Source organism: Balaenoptera borealis (assembly GCF_965194805.1).
Source record: "Balaenoptera borealis genome assembly, chromosome: 2".
In the NCBI taxonomy this organism is placed as follows: Eukaryota; Metazoa; Chordata; class Mammalia; order Artiodactyla; family Balaenopteridae; genus Balaenoptera; species Balaenoptera borealis.
Window position 1 is genome coordinate 76,979,092 of NC_138867.1, and position 16,537 is coordinate 76,995,628.

At 51.3% G+C, this 16,537-nt stretch overlaps 1 protein-coding gene and 1 long non-coding RNA gene across 3 annotated transcripts in view; both read left to right on the top strand.

The window, feature by feature from the left end:
- Positions 1–408: 408 nt before the first annotated feature.
- Positions 409–10,269, top strand: NR2F1 (nuclear receptor subfamily 2 group F member 1). The gene is made up of 3 exons (XM_082378238.1): positions 409–1,157; positions 3,609–4,136; positions 9,219–10,269. Exons 1-3 carry the CDS (start codon positions 698–700, stop codon positions 9,497–9,499), a joined length of 1,269 nt encoding a protein of 422 aa, XP_082234364.1. The 5' UTR covers positions 409–697; the 3' UTR covers positions 9,500–10,269.
- A 3,635-nt stretch (positions 10,270–13,904) lies between these two features.
- Positions 13,905–16,537, top strand: part of LOC309622574 — a 58,382-nt gene continuing 55,749 nt past the window's right edge. For both annotated transcript variants that reach the window (XR_014240990.1, XR_014240991.1), the window contains exon 1: positions 13,905–16,303. This is a non-coding gene — a long non-coding RNA (uncharacterized lncRNA). The remainder of the gene's footprint in view (positions 16,304–16,537) is intronic.

The window sequence follows — 16,537 nt, forward strand, 5'->3', positions numbered from 1 at the left end:
CCGCCCTCGCCGGCTTCCTCTATGTCTGCTCTGCCGGCGCACAGCGCGTAGCCCCAGTGGCCGGCGGGCGGGCGGGCGGGCGCCCGGCGCGGGTGAGCGAGTGTGTGTGCGAGTGTGTGTGTGCGCGGGGGTGCGGGCAAGGCGGAGGGTGAGTGTGTGCGCGCGCCGTGGCCCATGCCCGCCGCCCCCGGCGCTGCGCCCCGCGCCGCTACCGGCTGCCGCCTGTGCCATTTCTGATTTTGCAACTTGGTGAAGAAGAAAAAAGCGAGAGAAGGGAGCTTGCTCGCTGGGGGGGGGTGGGGAGGGGGGGAAGGAGAGCGTGGCCCCCCCAGGATCGGAGCGCGGGGGGAGCGGGCGAGGGGAGCAGGGGTGTTGGGGGGGGAGCCTGAGAGCCTGGGGGGGCTGCAAAAAGAGAGAAAGAAAACAGCAGGAACCACAACAAAACGCCAGCCGGGCGGGCGGGCGCGCAGCAGCAGCGGGGCGGCCGAGGCAGTAGCGGCGGTAGCGGCGGCGGCGGCGGAGGCAGCGGCTGGTGCCCGGCTCGGGCTCGGCTCCCGCGACCCCGGGGCGCCGGGCGGGCCCCCCGCCCCCTCCCCCTCCCCCCTTCCCCTTCCCCTTCCCCTCCCAGCGCGCCCGCGCGCCCCGCGGCCCTCGGCGAGCAGCTCGGCTCCCCCCAGCGCTCCCCGGGCCCAAAGATATGGCAATGGTAGTTAGCAGCTGGCGAGATCCGCAGGACGACGTGGCCGGGGGCAACCCCGGCGGCCCCAACCCCGCAGCGCAGGCGGCCCGCGGCGGCGGCGGCGCCGGCGAGCAGCAGCAGCAGGCGGGCTCGGGCGCGCCGCACACGCCGCAGACCCCGGGCCAGCCCGGAGCGCCCGCCACCCCCGGCACGGCAGGGGACAAGGGCCAGGGCCCGCCCGGCTCGGGCCAGAGCCAGCAGCACATCGAGTGCGTGGTGTGCGGGGACAAGTCGAGCGGCAAGCACTACGGCCAGTTCACCTGCGAGGGCTGCAAAAGTTTCTTCAAGAGGAGCGTCCGCAGGAACTTAACTTACACATGCCGTGCCAACAGGAACTGTCCCATCGACCAGCACCACCGCAACCAGTGCCAATACTGCCGCCTCAAGAAGTGCCTCAAAGTGGGCATGAGGCGGGAAGGTGAATATTTATTCTGTGCTTCTTTCCCTGAGCTTCGCCCGCCTCCCCGGCCCTCTTTCTTTCTCTCTCGCGGGGGTGGCTGCTGTATGGGGCTGGGGTTCCTGCGGTCCCGGCCCGTCCCAGCTTCCCCTGTCCCCGCTACCTTCCTCCCCCGGCGTCTCCCGCCGCCCCCCCCCCAACACCCAGCTCGCTGCCGCTGCCTCCCCCTCCTGGCCTGCGCTCCTCTCCCCGGCTCCTCCACCCCACCCTCTGCCTGCTCAGGATTTTGTCCCTGGGATCGTAAGCTGTGGCTTAAAATCCCCTCCCTCTGTCTTGGATGTGCTCGGTGCGTGTCTCTTTCCCGCGTGTGCGTGAGGATGCTTGGGGCTGGGCTGGCATGAACTTGGGGAGGGGTGCTTATTTCCCCCGGAAAACTCTGTTTCTGTGTTTTTTCATTCCACTTTCCCCTCCACCTCTTCATGCCCTTTATTTAAAATGGGGGAGGGCTGGAGACTGGAGTACTCTGAACCATAGATTCATTACTGCATCATCCTTTTGGAAGCTTAGCTTGGAAAAAGAGGAGTGAGATTTATTGCACTTGTAGGTCTAATTAGGGGGGAAGGGGGGCTTCTGGCCTGTTCACTGGTTCCCTCTCCTCTTCACCGAGCTGGGGCCGCCTCCTCCAGAGCTGTGGCCTTGTTTTCACCCCTCTACTTTCAAAGGAAAGTTTGTGACTGAACCGTGCTTTCATAGTTGTGTCATTTTTTTTTTAAAGCATGATACTCGTTTTATTTCTTCATCAAACTCCACCCTCTGCTTAAATACTGCATACAAATTACAATTTACAGCGGCATTTACCGATCCTTCTGACTTGGCTATAATGCATAGACTGCAGCTGGCATGAGCTTCCACATCATTTAATCCCTGTGTTGTATGGCTTTGGTTTCTTTTAACACAACTTTTGATGTTGTATTTAGATATGCTTCATGTTCATGTGGCAAGAGATGCAGCACTTTTCTTATAAATATATCTAGCCATTTACAATTAAAGTTTATCTCCTGACAATCATTAAAGATGTCTTATAGTCAAATTAGTGAACCAGTCAATTTTATAGAATGCAGATTACTCCTTCTTGTAATTGACTTTAAAATTGTATTTTATATGCCACAAGAAAAGAAATTGAATTCCTTCAGATCTCAAGGAGCAGGCAAATATGACGACTTCATTTCTAGCTCCAGGGAGATTTTATAGGCATCTGAAAAACAAAAAACAAAACAAAACAAAAAAACTTTGAATTGTACTCTCATTTAATTGAAAAATAACTGCCAAGTTCAAAACTATAATTAGAAAAAAGTATTGTAGCCATTATGTTTCAAGAACTTAAATTGCATTGAGGCTTGCATTAAAATTAGAATCAATGCAAACTTAAGAAAATAGTGTATAACCTGAAGTAAGATAGCTACGTGTACATGGACATATCTATATTAATTTGCTGGGGGGAGAGTTCAGTAGCCCTAACTTTTCCTAAAGTTGTCTTTGTTTACATGGCAATTTAAAACGCTGGCACTGTTGAAGTAAAACATACACATTAAAAAAAAAAAAAAACTTTGGTCAGCTTTAAGAACTCAAAGCATGCTTACGTTTTGCATTCAGATGGTTAATGAATCCAGTGTTTTTGCAGTTGCAAGCTCGTGCATTCACTGGGCAAAAGCTGGCTGCAGGTTGCAGTGGCACCGCGCAGGACAGACATTAATTATATTTTCCACTTTTTTCAATAATGTTTGGCTACTGTAAGTTCAACTTTTTTCTTGATTTTTTTTCAATTTTTTGTTGCTTTTAACAGTGAGAACCTTGTGTGGGGCGATGGGGAGGAGGGGATAGGGGAGGGGTGCAGGATACTTGTTTTCTCTTCAAAAGTTGTAAGTGGTTAGTAGGGTATGTAACTTGTATCTATTTTAAGGATAATTCCGTAGCATTTTTAGAGAATATGGAAACATTTTGAGCAAAACCAGCTTGCTTGCAAATGAAGAGGCAGCTAGGCATTTGCCTAGAACCACAACCTTTCTCTGGTTTCGCCTGTTTTTGTTTTTGTTTTACCCTGATTTGGTTCCTTCTGGAGGGGTGAGTGGGATTTCATTAATCTGCGTGTGACTTGCTGGTGGTCGAGAGGCTGGGTGGCATTTTCTTGGCCTTAACGGGGCTGGGGGCCCGTAAGTCAGGCCTAGTTCTGGCAGGGCTGGGGTGGCCAGGGGCGCAGGAGACGGCTGGGCATACCGAGCCGCGGAGCTGGAGGGCTTCACCCCAGATTGCCTCCGGGTGTGGGCTGTGAGTGAGAGCGAGCGCCAAAGGAGATGCTCCGGGCGCTTGTGGCTGCGGGAAGAACCTCCGCATTGTGTCGGGTGCGCTGCGGCACGGGATGTTCGCAAGCCCCCTGGATGCACATTGCCTCTTTTCTCTCTTTCTTTTCGTCAGCGGTTCAGCGAGGAAGAATGCCTCCAACTCAACCCAATCCAGGCCAGTACGCACTCACCAACGGGGACCCCCTCAACGGCCACTGCTACCTGTCCGGCTACATCTCGCTGCTGCTGCGCGCGGAGCCCTACCCCACGTCGCGCTACGGCAGCCAATGCATGCAGCCCAACAACATCATGGGCATCGAGAACATCTGCGAGCTGGCCGCGCGCCTGCTCTTCAGCGCCGTCGAGTGGGCCCGCAACATCCCCTTCTTCCCGGATCTGCAGATCACCGACCAGGTGTCCCTGCTACGCCTGACCTGGAGCGAGCTGTTCGTGCTCAACGCAGCCCAGTGCTCCATGCCGCTGCACGTGGCGCCGCTGCTGGCCGCCGCCGGCCTGCACGCCTCGCCCATGTCCGCCGACCGCGTCGTGGCCTTCATGGACCACATCCGCATCTTCCAGGAGCAGGTGGAGAAGCTCAAGGCGTTGCACGTCGACTCGGCCGAGTACAGCTGCCTCAAAGCCATCGTGCTGTTCACGTCAGGTGAGGCTGCGGCCGCTGGGAGGGCAGGCCGCGCCGGGAGCGCCCGCAGGCCCCGCTCCGCTCGGGCCCGGCCTCCTGCGCCGCGCCGCCGCGCCCGCCGCGGCCGGGCCCTCGCCGGACCTCGGGCCTGGCCGGGGACCTGCGGCCCCCGCGCGGGGAAGCGGCCGGCGGCGCCGCTGCCATCTTGGGAGCGCCGCGGTGCGGGCGCTGAGGCGGCGCGGGCGCGGGCGGCTAGGTGGCCCGGCCTGGCGGCCTGGAGCCCCGCGCGGGGCCGCGGCGGCGGCGGCGGGCGCGTGTCTGGCGGGGGGTGGGGCGGGGAGGCGGTGCCGTGGATCCGTCTGGCTGCGCGTGTGTGCGGTGTGCATGTGTGTGCGATGTGCGTGTGCGTGTGTGCCGGAGCTCAGCGTTTCTGGGGGAGGAGAGGGAAGGAAGAGAACGTGGGAATGTGGCTTTCTCCTCTGTGTGGCACGCTCCCTGGCTGAGTTTCCCGACACAGTGAGACACAGAGAGGGAGAAAGAGAAGAATACGGGCAAATAAATCATAAATAATCCCGCTTTATTGCATCCTGATTTTCCCTTATCGGAAACCATTCATGTTTGCAGTTGCTGAGGTTATTGAGGGTCGTAAAAAACGGATTCGATCTAAACAAGAAAGATGAAAAACAAAAGCAATACGGTAGAACCCGCAAGTATGGGAGGATTCCCGCCCCGGAGATAAATCTCATAGCCACGCAAAACGCACGAACATTGGAAATTTAACAGAGTGCCTTAAAAATATCAAATTAAATGTAGGCAGTGGTAACATGCATGTTAACAATTTCTCTTATGATAGATGGTTCAAATTAACTTCCAGGAAAGTGCATTAATGTTGCCTTTGAAGGCTCTGGTCCGAGCCTCTGAGAACACTGCCCCCCTTTTATTATTGTAACCTGCAAGAGGGAAACATATAAACACCCAGGACAGCAGGTAATGGGGGAATATATAAACAAAGCCAGAAAGGACGCTGGTGGGGAACAGAGCTGCTCAGACTGGGTCTCGGGCCTTGCCCACTGTGAGTAGGGTTAGCTGCCGGTTTACCACCATTATTGGCGCTATTGTTTTTAATTCCTCCATTCGGAGAACAAATAAACCATCCTAATAAATCTATCCTAGAGGCAGGACCTCCAAAGGCCAAATTAAAACCACTCTTGAGCAGAGACGGCAAAACCCCTTTCCCAAGGCCTTGTTGAACAGTAAGCAGTGGTATAATCTATCAATATTCCCTGGCTTTCATGCGTGAAGAATCATATTTACATTGTATTAAAATGACTCTTAAATTTGCACAATATTGTAATGTAGCAAATGTAGTATTAATATCGATCTGAACAGCAGATAATTTATTTAGACAAGAGCATCTCATTTGTATGCAGGGTGGCCTGAGCTGTGGACTTGGACTGCCCCCCTTTTACTTTCAGTGCAAATGCAGGTCTGCTAGTGGGAGAGGGAGTTATTCTTTGCAAGAGGATAAAGTGCGAACCTTAAAACAAATGGAAGATTTATTGAATAGCCTCCTCGGTGTTTGAAGGCATTTTATCTTAATAAGTCTTCTTGATGGAAACGTGTTTTTCAAAAGTGACAAAGAGCCTGGGAAGCAGCGACCCGGCTGCTTTAGCTCTGGCAGGCCTGGGGCCTGTCTGGCTCTCCACTCCCCAGCTCTTTAGCCAAATTAATCAGGAAGCAAGCCAGTGTCAGGGAAGCTGGGGTTTTAAAATCTCATCCAGTGAGGTGTCTTGAAGCAGAAATGTGACTTGGAGCTGGACAGAGGTCTTCTCAAGAAAAGTCTCCCTCCCTTTTTCCTTGTCCCCCCCCCTAAGGTTCTTTGAACCCCCTTGACTTTTCTGATCTCCTGCCCTTTCCCAGAGAGAGGCAAGGGCTGTGCAGGCTGTAGGGAAGACTGTGGAATTATTCATGCTTTCCTTTCAACTTTCCATCCTAAAATGTCCCTGTGAAAAGTGTCCCTTTAAAAAAAAGTTTTCACAAAGATATTTCTTAAACCAAGTCTTCAAGGTGTAAGGGAGGCCGAGAAGTGAACAATAACATTATTTTGTTGGAAAAATTGCAAGAAGAATATCTGAAAATGGAAATAGAGCTGTCAGTAGTAATTCACCCCCCTCCTCCATACAACACATTTCCACTTTTGACTAAACTTGTTTTGATTGCTAGCCAGAAGGGAATTCATGGGAAGCCTTCTCAAAGTCACCCAACTTTTAAGCAAACTTTGAATGATGGAAAAGACAGTTTTAGACATATTGTCCAACGAGGTTTACTCCGGATAAGTATTTGAAGCTGGCACGGGGGTTCCCTGTGGTGGTTTTCACATTTGGCCTCCGGATGGTATGTTTAATCCTTAATATTCTGGACAGCATCCAAGGACTAGGTCATGACCTGAACTTACTTTTTAAAAAAATTCATTAATTCATACACCTAAATATTCTCTCAGATAAATGAGACTTTCCCCGAAAGGAGCCATCTAGTTAACATAAATACGAGAAATCCATTTTCAGCACAATAATAACTTTGATTTCTAGTTATGGCAGCTGATTACATCTATATTTCCTGAACACTAAACTCTTCTGAATGCACAACATGAAATACATTCTCTGCACTACAAAGGCTAAGCTGGGAGGGCCTGAGCGGTAATGGTTATTTATTTACATAATTTCTTTTCCATATACTGTAGAAGAAATATTGAGGGTTCCCACATTGACACTACCATATAAAAAGCGAGACATGGATTTTGCACGTTCTGCCTCCTTTTCTTCTCTGGGTATAACTCATGGAGTGTAAATATGTACTGCATCACACCCCCTGCTCACCTAGTTTTGCTACCACAACCAGACGATTGATCTGAGAGCTCATACTGTCAGTCCACAGTTGGGGGAATTCTGTTGCAGAAATATCCAGAGTAGGAATGAATATCTAGAGTGGGAAGCCAGGCCCAAATTAGGGCTCCTGCCCGAGGGAGGCCACAGGGCTGGCCGGCTGGCACTTTGCAGCAGGGCCCAGCTACAGGCAATCTGCCTTCAAAGGAGGAAAGAACTCGATGCAGCCAACACAGGGCCCAGGCATGCCTTTCCTGGGCTTCTCTCCCTTGGAGTAGCCTAGCTGGGGGAAGGGTAGTGACCTTGCACCCTGGGGGCCCTAAGTGTAAATATCAGATAAATATTTTACAAACCTGAGGAGATTCCATATGGGTCTTTTTAAAAACCTGCTGGGGTATCAGTGGGTCCCTTTCATACTGCATTCTCTGAGGCTGAGAGGGATCCTGTGGCAGAAGGGGCAGATAATGCATGTCAAGCAAGATATATGTAAATAAGAGTCTGCATGGTGGTCATTCAGCAGGACCAGGTTAGGAAGCAAAGCCAAGGGCAGACCCTCAGGGTCCCCTCTCTAAGCATCGAAGCCCCAAACTGTTCCTGCCCTCATTCTGCTAGCCATAAAATCTCACTGACTTCCCAGGTCAGGCTATTGTGGATGCACCCAAATGGCTGGCTAGAGTAATTAGACATCTGAGAGGAACCCAATCTGGATCTGGGGTCAAAGGAGACCTGCCTCAGAAGTTCTTGAATTATCACTAGTTTTATTTGTATTTTTGCTCAAGGCCATAGCCTTGTAGATGAAGGTGTTAGAATGCTTTACAAATCCCAGTTCCTGAAACAGAGACATAAAGCTCAGAAACTCAGCAGATCCAGGTTTCGCTTTGAATCATTTGCTGTGTCTTCTTAGGGTCACACTTGCCCATTCACAATTATACAATGTCCTTTTGGGGGCATTGCCATGCATGAATTTCTTTCCAGATCTATATATTAGCAAACTCTGCCTTTGATCTCTAGTCAACCTCCTGACTGGCTAAGGGCTCCTCTGTGATCTTCCTGTTTTTTAAATATTTATTATTAATACAGGAAACAACATGGGTGTTTGAACTAAGAGAGGAAGCCTTCACTTCATTCCTCTGATTCCACCTTCCCCTCCATTTGCTTGCCTCTAGTTAGTTGATACAGTATAAACTGCCGTCTTGAAATATTTTTAGTAGACCAAGAAGAGCCCTTGGTTGATGTGAGATTAAACACACAGGTTTGGAGATGTTTCCTTGTGTATAGGTCCTGCCACAGGAAGCCTATCTCCCCAAATCCCCCCTCAACTCCCCACCTCCCAGTTCTGAAGCAGAAGCAGCAGCTGCCTCCAGGCCAGCTTTGTGTCTGATCGCTGAAGTTGTCTCCTTGCTGCAGCCTGGAGTAACTGAGCCATATTCCTTCTGATTATCATACAGCTTACAGAGATGTGACCAATTTTCAATTACGTGATCTAAGGCACAGATAGAAGTGTTCACCCTCACTGAGGATTTGCTGTAGAGTTCTTGCTTGCATAGAGAGTGGATCGCAAATCCTGTATTGCCAAAGCATGAGCTTGATCTGATGCCAGGCACTGCCAGCCTATGATTTCTTACCCCCTCGCATGTGTCTATTCACTATGCAATCTAGGTTCTCCTTGAGGCTTCTCCTTGGGGTCATTTAGGTTTGAGAGGGGGACTCCAAGAAGCATTTTAGAACTGCCTCCAGGCTGCATATTTGTTCAGGGCTCCTGAACACCCCAAAACCAGGGGCAAAAGGGGCAGAAATCCTCCCTTTAATGAGCACAACGGAAAAGACGCTCCCCTGAAGGTGGAGGACAGGTTGCTGTGTACAGCCAACATGGCTCCAGCATCGTACATTATTTAATCCAAAGGTGAAAGAGGAGAAACAAAGGGACTGGAGAGGTTGCTGCCTCTTCAAGTGTGTGCCTGTCTCTCCAGCTCCCCAGGCCTGGTGGGAGTTTGATTTATTTTTATTTGTGTTGGGGGCCGGGGGAAGGAAATAGTGAAGAAGGAGTAGGGAGGCATGGCGGGGAGGATTTCTTTTCTTCTTCCTTCTATTTCTATTTTTTCCCCTTTGCTCCATAAAAGAAAAAAAAAAATGAACGGCTTGCTGTTTGTGACTTTGCTGTCCGCTGACCTAACCGTGTGCCCCCTCCCCTTGTCTCTCCTTCCTGTGGCTGCTTGGGCAGATGCCTGTGGCCTGTCGGATGCCGCCCACATCGAGAGCCTGCAGGAGAAGTCGCAGTGCGCGCTGGAGGAGTACGTGAGGAGCCAGTACCCTAACCAGCCCAGCCGCTTCGGCAAACTGCTCCTACGACTGCCCTCGCTGCGCACCGTATCCTCCTCGGTCATCGAGCAGCTCTTCTTCGTCCGTTTGGTAGGTAAAACCCCCATCGAAACTCTCATCCGCGATATGTTACTGTCTGGGAGCAGCTTCAACTGGCCTTACATGTCTATCCAGTGCTCCTAGACCTTGGGCGCTTCCCACCTGCCCCCACCCCCTAGAGACTCACAGGACCGGCGGGGGGCCGTGGACTCCAATGCCGCGGGGACACCAGGCGGCCGATGCAGGGTGCGGTGGGCCGGGCAGCGGGGAGGAGGGCCAGGGCGACAGGAGCAGCCCACCGTGCAGAAATGCAACCCGAGCTGCAAACCAGGAGAAAAAGAGACTCTTTTTAGTGTCAGATCTGTGGACACGTTGGAAAGGAAAGGAAAAAGACCTTGTGTCTGATGAGAAAAAGAAAAAAATTTGGAAGAGAGGACCATGAAAATTTTAATAAAACAGAAGGAGACTAACGGACCTTCCAGGATTTATTGTGGACAGATGTGGATATATTCTGTACAGAAAACAACACACATGGAAGTGGACCGAATCCTATGTAGAAACACACACACACACACACACACACACACACATTGTTATTCATTTTGTAAAATACTAGTCTTTATTTTCATTTTTTTGTAAAATTTAAACATCGTATGCACATAAAAAAGAAACAAGAATTAGGGGAAAATAACATTTTCCAAATAATTATAAAAAAATTGTCCTGTGTCTATGTATCTATATCTGTTTTGTATTTTTTTCTGGTTCCAAACCAGATTTCCTGTGATTCTATACTAATAATTTTTGATATAACCCTTTGCTTCTTATAATGAGTGCGATATATGTTGTCGAGGCTGTTCTTCAAGAATTAAAATTGAAGTGAAAATTTAAACAAAAAATAAAAGAATTTAGCAAAACCCACGTGTCTGGTTGCTTGACAGATGTCATCAGTGCAAGAGAACCCTCCAATTAATTTCCACTCCAATTATTATTAGAATGGCGGGGCGAGGGGGGAAACTTTTAAGGTCCATTACCAAGTTGGCTAGATTTATTTCCTAAAAGCAAGCAGCTGCTTTGGTTTTGTAAATGCGGAAGGCCAGTCTCTGCGTGGGACAGAGTGGGCGGGGGGTGGGGGGTGTCAGGGCACTTCGGTGCCGGCAGCAGCCATTGTGACCTTGTAGGTGGTGGGCAGCCAGCACGCAGCTGGTCAGGAGGCTGGGGCAGGCCCGGTCCCTCGGGGTCGAGTCTCTGCGCTGCCTGCTTCAGTATCAGCAGGTGGGAACTTGCCTGGCTGGAGAGGATGGAGCCCTGACAGTGGGGGGTTCAGCATGGAGAGGGCCACTCTGACACCTCTGCGTCTCGCCTGTGACTGGAGGGTCAGCCTCTTCCCAGCTCTGGGAGAGAGATCTGGGGATTCAGCTGCAAGCCCTGGCTTTGCTCCTCCTGTGGTCCGCTATATCTGGCTACGGTTTGCCCTTCACTCCAGACCCTGTCACAGGGGTTTCCCTGGAGGGCCCTCTAGCTCTGTGGGGCATCTGGAAGGGTCCCCCTGTGGCACTTAGGAGTATGGACCTGGAACCTGGGAGTCCAGGAGCTGGGCTGGAGCAGATTCTTTCCAGAAGCGGTGTTTGAGTCTTAGTGGCCCTTTCAGGGCAGCAACCTCCTGCTGAGGCCTCTCCTTGGGTGTGTGTGTGGGTCTGCTCTCTGTAACAGCTTTCGGAGCATGAATGTTTTATAGGATCCGAGTTGGCACTGTGAGAACACATATTGCCAAGGGAGCTTTTTCTTAACATATTAATAAATCCAGGTCTTTTAAAATAACACCTCTTCACCTCTTCCCTCACCTTCTCCCCCAGCCCCAAACAGGCACGGATGAGGCAAGAGCTTTACTTTCTGAAGTCAGTGGCAAAGTTTTGCTCTCAGTTTGCTGTCTAGAAGTCTCCAGGTGGCCTCACCCCTTTAAAAATGCGTGAACAAGCTCCAATCCACCTAAGGTTTTAATATTCCGGGGGCAGAGCAGCCCGGCAATGCCACCGCTTTCTGTGAAGAAGCCCCTGCAGGTCCGCCTGGGGACTGGCCCGAGCCCTAGGGCAGCTAGACGGATAGGGTATGTGGGGTGTGGAGCTCCTGAGGCCCTCTTCCCTTCCAGCAGGTCCCACCCGGCCCTGGGCCTCATCCTTTGCACCATACCCAGGGGCAATGGTTTTGGGTCTAGGCTGACTTCTTTGCAGGTTGGGCACCCAAGGCAGGAGGAGCGTGGGAAGAACTCGTATTTAACCACTGACCGCCCCCCAGGAAGTCTCAGGGAGCCTTCCCGGGAGTGTGGGGATTAGGGTGGGCTGGGCTGCTGCGGGGGTCTGCTGAGGGGAGCCGAGCTGCCTCCAAGCACTCACCGATCTTTCCTGCCTTTCTTGAAATGAGATGTAAATATATTCATTACAGTGTGATCCCTCTGATGAAAACAGATAAACATTTTCGTAGGTCAGAAACGTATTTTTCAATTAATTTCAATATGGAGGCCCAAGCGTAAGGCACCCAAAGTGGGACTGGCCAGGAAGCCGAGGCCCAGGGTGTAGGAAGCACTTGTTCCAGGGTTCAGAGTTGACAGTGCTAACTTGGCTCTTGCTCCACGGCCTACAGCCTGGGGAATCCCAGTGACCTTTCTAAGCCTGGGCCGAAGCTGGGGGGGTGACCAGCACAGCATAGGAAGAAGAGCAGGCCTTCCTATGGCCTCACAGACTCCCTCACAGGTTTGGTCTAGGAACCAGGAGGCCCTGGGGACGAGCAAGAGGTGCTCAGAGGCCATTTCTGGGATCTGCGGGCAGTGGGTTTCTCCTCCGCTGTCTCCTTGGTGGCTGGGGTAGTCTCCGCCTGCATTAAACACAGAGAGACAGTCATCTTCAGAGCTCTCTGTCTCAGCCAGAGAGATGGAGCCTTCCCAGGGACTCAGGGGCCATGTGGGCGCCCCTGCAGAGCAGGACAGGCTGTCCGCAACCCGCGGCTTTCCATTCTCGGAGCGCGCAGTTGGGCCCCATGAATCTGCTCGCGCTAAGGGAAGGTTTGCGAACTGAGACAGGCATCTAAGCCACTGGGTGAGGCTTCCGACAAACAGGAAGCGTCGTCTCCGCTCCCGGCCATCTAAAATCTCCTCGGCCGGGCTGACCAGTGGCCGTGGCGGGGGAGCTAAGGGCCGAGCGGCCCGGGGGCCCCTCGCAGTGTGGAGCAACAGCCCACTAGAGGCCGGGGTGCCCCCCTCAGGATCCTGTGCCACCTCAGACCCTTGGAGCCGCTGGGCAGAAGGCCACGTGGAGCAGGTGGGAGTCTCCTCTGCCTGGGTGGCCGCCCGGAGGCCCCTGAGCAGTGAGCCGCCTTCGAGCCAAGCGCCAGGGGGAGCCCTGGAACCCAGGTGTGAGGCCGCAGGCAGGTGTAGTCCAGAAAGTCCGCTGGAGGACTCAGGAGAGTGGGGCTGGGCGAACTGGGCGGGGTAGAACCGACGGGCCCCCCCAGGATCAGAGGAAACCCATGTTAACAGTTGGAGAGTGTCCCACGCAAGGTGACTTCCCTCTGGAAATTACCTGTGACATATGAAAGTCAAACGTTGAGAATTTTAGGGGCTTTGAAGTCGGTTTAAACTACTTTAGCCACACACTTTGCTGAAAGCATCAAAAAAAGCTGTCTTGGGACTTGCTCTCCTCCGGGAATTTCTAGGGAATATAGCTGCGCCTCATCTGCCGCGGAGGGACACGGACTGGCGCAAAGGACTTAAAATATGACCTTTGCCCCGATACGCACATCCCAATCTGCGGCCAGGCCTGGCGGAAGCCCGGGGTGGGGATCGGCCTCCCTCCCGGCCACCAGGACCACCTTGGGCTTCCGGAACTCTGCGCCTCGGTCGGTTCAGGCTCTTGGTCGCTGGCTGCCGCAAAGGGTCTCCGTCAGCTCCTGGAAGCCCCTCCGCCCAGCTTTGCGCTCAGGGGCGCTGGGGATCTGGAGGCCCCTGCACCCAAGCCTACCTGAGCCCGTCTGCTTGGAGTGTGCAAAAGTTTATTTTTAAAAAATCCTCCTTCTCCTCCTCCGCTCGTAGGCAGTCCTTGTATCTCCTACAGTGGCAGAATCACCTCGTAAGCTCCTCGTTTCCTCAGAACAAATCACCTGAATGTCTCTGCGATGGGAAACTGTGAAGGAGCGTGGGGAGGGGATTCAGGGAAACACAAGTGGGAACTAATAAAACTCTTGTTAGAGGGCCTGCTCAGGATTCGTGGCGTCACTGGGCCTTTTACTTGGAAAGCCAAAGAGTTGTATTCCTAAATGAGTTAAAGACCCATTTACCTCTGTCGTGTTCTATTCATCAAGCCACAAGTTGAGAGTTCCTAACATGAAACTATTTGTTTGCTTACACAACCAGCTGGGCGCAATTTCACGTCTGAGATATCTATCTGAAAGCGCCTCTCATTTATTATCTCTCCTTGTCAGCGAATCCATTTTCCAGCTCTCCCTCCCCCCCCCCTTTGGACTTTTTATTTATTTATGGTGGGACTTCTTTGCCTGGGAGAACCTGGGTCTGGAAGGCTCCCAGGGGAGCAGCCGCTCCCTACGCGGTTTCCGCTGCGCCCAGGGCGCGTGGACCAGGAGCCGGTGGAGATGAGCTCGCCGCCACCGCTGACCTCCGGCGGCCGGCAGGCCAGGGTGTGGGGCGGGCAGCGGGTAGGCCCGGCCGGATACTGCTGAGCTGCCTTTCTCCCTAGATGTCCTCCCTGCTAGCTCTCCCAGAGTAAGCCACAACCACCTGTGCGAGGAGGGGGTGGGAGGAGGCCGGGAGGGGAGCTCAGGAGCCTCTCCCCGAGTTGGGGGGCCGAGATACGGATTTGAGAGATGCTTTCACAAAGCCTCACCTAGTCCCGCGGGGCCAATCTCTTCTCCTGGGCCGGAGCGCAGAGTGAGTAACCAAGATGTAAATAGTTGTGTGATGGGTTGGGGGAGGGGGCAGCGCATTTATTGTGTGCGCTGAGGGGAGAAGGCTGCACGTGGTTTCAATTTTGAAGCACAAAGAAATAACGTGCAATGCAGAAAATAGGTTTATGAATGTAATTGGGAGGAAAGAAAACAATTAACACGGTGCAAGGTTGCACACTCGATTGGCCACCCCTCGCCTTCTCTTCCACCCCAATTTTGAGAAATCCGGATCATGTGAATAGAGTAGGTCTAGGCAGTTGGATCGGGCTGACAAGGGAACCCCTGATGGAGGTCACAGTGATGGGTGGATAATGTGTCTATCCATCTCCAAGTCTGCTAAGGCCTCCTCCAACCAAGCTGATTGAAAGAGATCAAATCCCCCCCCAGTCCAACGTATAAAATAGCCCCAGTTGTAAAGATGGAAAGGAGAAGGGGTGTCTGTAAGGGAGGGGAGGGAGAAAAAGAGAGAGAGCGAGGGATTTCTTTAAGACAGACCAGGCTGGTCTCCGCAAGCTATCCTATTGTGTTGATTTAGGAAGACATTTGCTGTATATAACGCTTAAGGCTGAAAATATCATTGCGCAGCCGGATAAATAAAGCGTTGGCCCAACGGTGGGGTCAGCGATCGATCTCTGGGCTCAGAGGAAAAAGGAGAGAGACAGGGTCGTGCGCAAGCCTCTGTCTGTGTGCTTGTCAGTCGGCATGCATGAGCCTGAGTGTGTGTGAACGTCAGGGTGTACGAGAGAGAACCGAGTCTTCAGCTGGCCAAGAGGCTCATTAGCATTCCTAACCCATGGACCTGCACTGACAACTAACAGAGATATCCCGCTCACCACCAGGCCTCCTCTCCTTTTGTCTTCAGATCTGGAGGAGAAAAAGATTTCTCGGTGGAAGCTGAAGCCTGAACTTCCATGTGGTTGTTGGAGATTCTGGGTATAAAAAAAAAAAAAAAAAAAAAAAAAAAAAAGGACGTGCCAGGATCTCGCCTGATCTTTTACTCTGCTTTTAAAAACTTCCCTCCTAAAAAAAGAAACTTTTTTTGCTTTTCTCTCTCAAAGTGTAATATGCTTGTTGAAACTCCAAGCTTAAATGAGACAGAAAATCCTCTGAAAATATTTTGCCTTTTCTCCTTGTTGACACGCAGAGAGGTGGATGTTTATATGTTTGGCTCACATACACATGTAAAGCCGGTACTTTTAGTTAAGGATTTCTAGAATATAGCAACCAGGGGTTGTTTGAGCTTTTTATTTCTCTTCTTTCTTTGCCTTGCTTTTGTTTTTTGTTACGATAAAATTCCTTTTATTTTCTATAATAAACGCCCTGCTTATTACTTTATCACTCTGTTGTTTAAATAAACTACATCTTTCAAAATTAAAGGATCTAGTTTTGTATTAACCACCAGAAATAAGCAGGTTTAGAGACCTCCACTATTCTAAGAAACATTTTAAAATAGTATTCATTCATGCAATTTTAATCACCTTACACCTATCTGGGGGAAAATGTCCTTTCACCATATCTCACAGGGATAAATGTGTATCCACTTTGCTCTCCTAGATCCTGTGCCTTGATCACCATCAAACGAGGCAGATAGTTTTACATTGGAGTGTACAAATTATCCCATGTTGACAGATGTTTGTCACTTAGTAACTTCTTTCCAAGTTTTTCCCCCTCCCCTAAGCCTTCTTTCTAGCTTGCTTTGTTGTTTTAAAATATGCATGTCTCTCACTGGAATGCCAGTCACGAGTGCAAACTTTGTGTCCAACCTCCCACATGAAATGATCCTTTTAGAGGGAACTCGATATGTCTCAATCTGCACTTAACTCAAAGCCTCTGAGTACGGGCCACTCACTCACTGGTCCTGGCTCCTAAATAACTCAGCAGAAACGAGTTTCCAACTAAAAATCCCCTCGAATGTCTCCCAGGGAAGAAATATAGCTCCTATAATTAAAGGAGGCAACGGCCAGAGGGGGAATGCAGCCGGCAGCCAAAAAAAAAAAAGTAAGAGTTTTATTTATTTGCTGATTGAACTTGTGTTGTCATGACCAGCAGGTTTATCCACACTGGAAGTGCTGGAGGTTTGTACTGTGTGTGCACAAGAGGGAGCGGGGGAGAGGAAGGGGAAGGGAAGGATGACATGGAATAGGAAGAATGAAAGTGAGAAGGACAACTTTGGGAAAGAGAAAATGATCTGTGGGACAATGTAGGGAAATTTCTTTGCACAGGATTTGAGTA

Coding starts and splice junctions, on each gene's coding strand:
- NR2F1 (XM_082378238.1), top strand. CDS start 698: ATGGCAATGGTAGTTAGCAGCTGGCGAGATCCGCAGGACGACGTGGCC. Junction 1,158..3,608: donor AGTGGGCATGAGGCGGGAAG/GTGAATATTTAT, acceptor TCTTTTCGTCAG/CGGTTCAGCGAGGAAGAATG. Junction 4,137..9,218: donor CATCGTGCTGTTCACGTCAG/GTGAGGCTGCGG, acceptor CTGCTTGGGCAG/ATGCCTGTGGCCTGTCGGAT.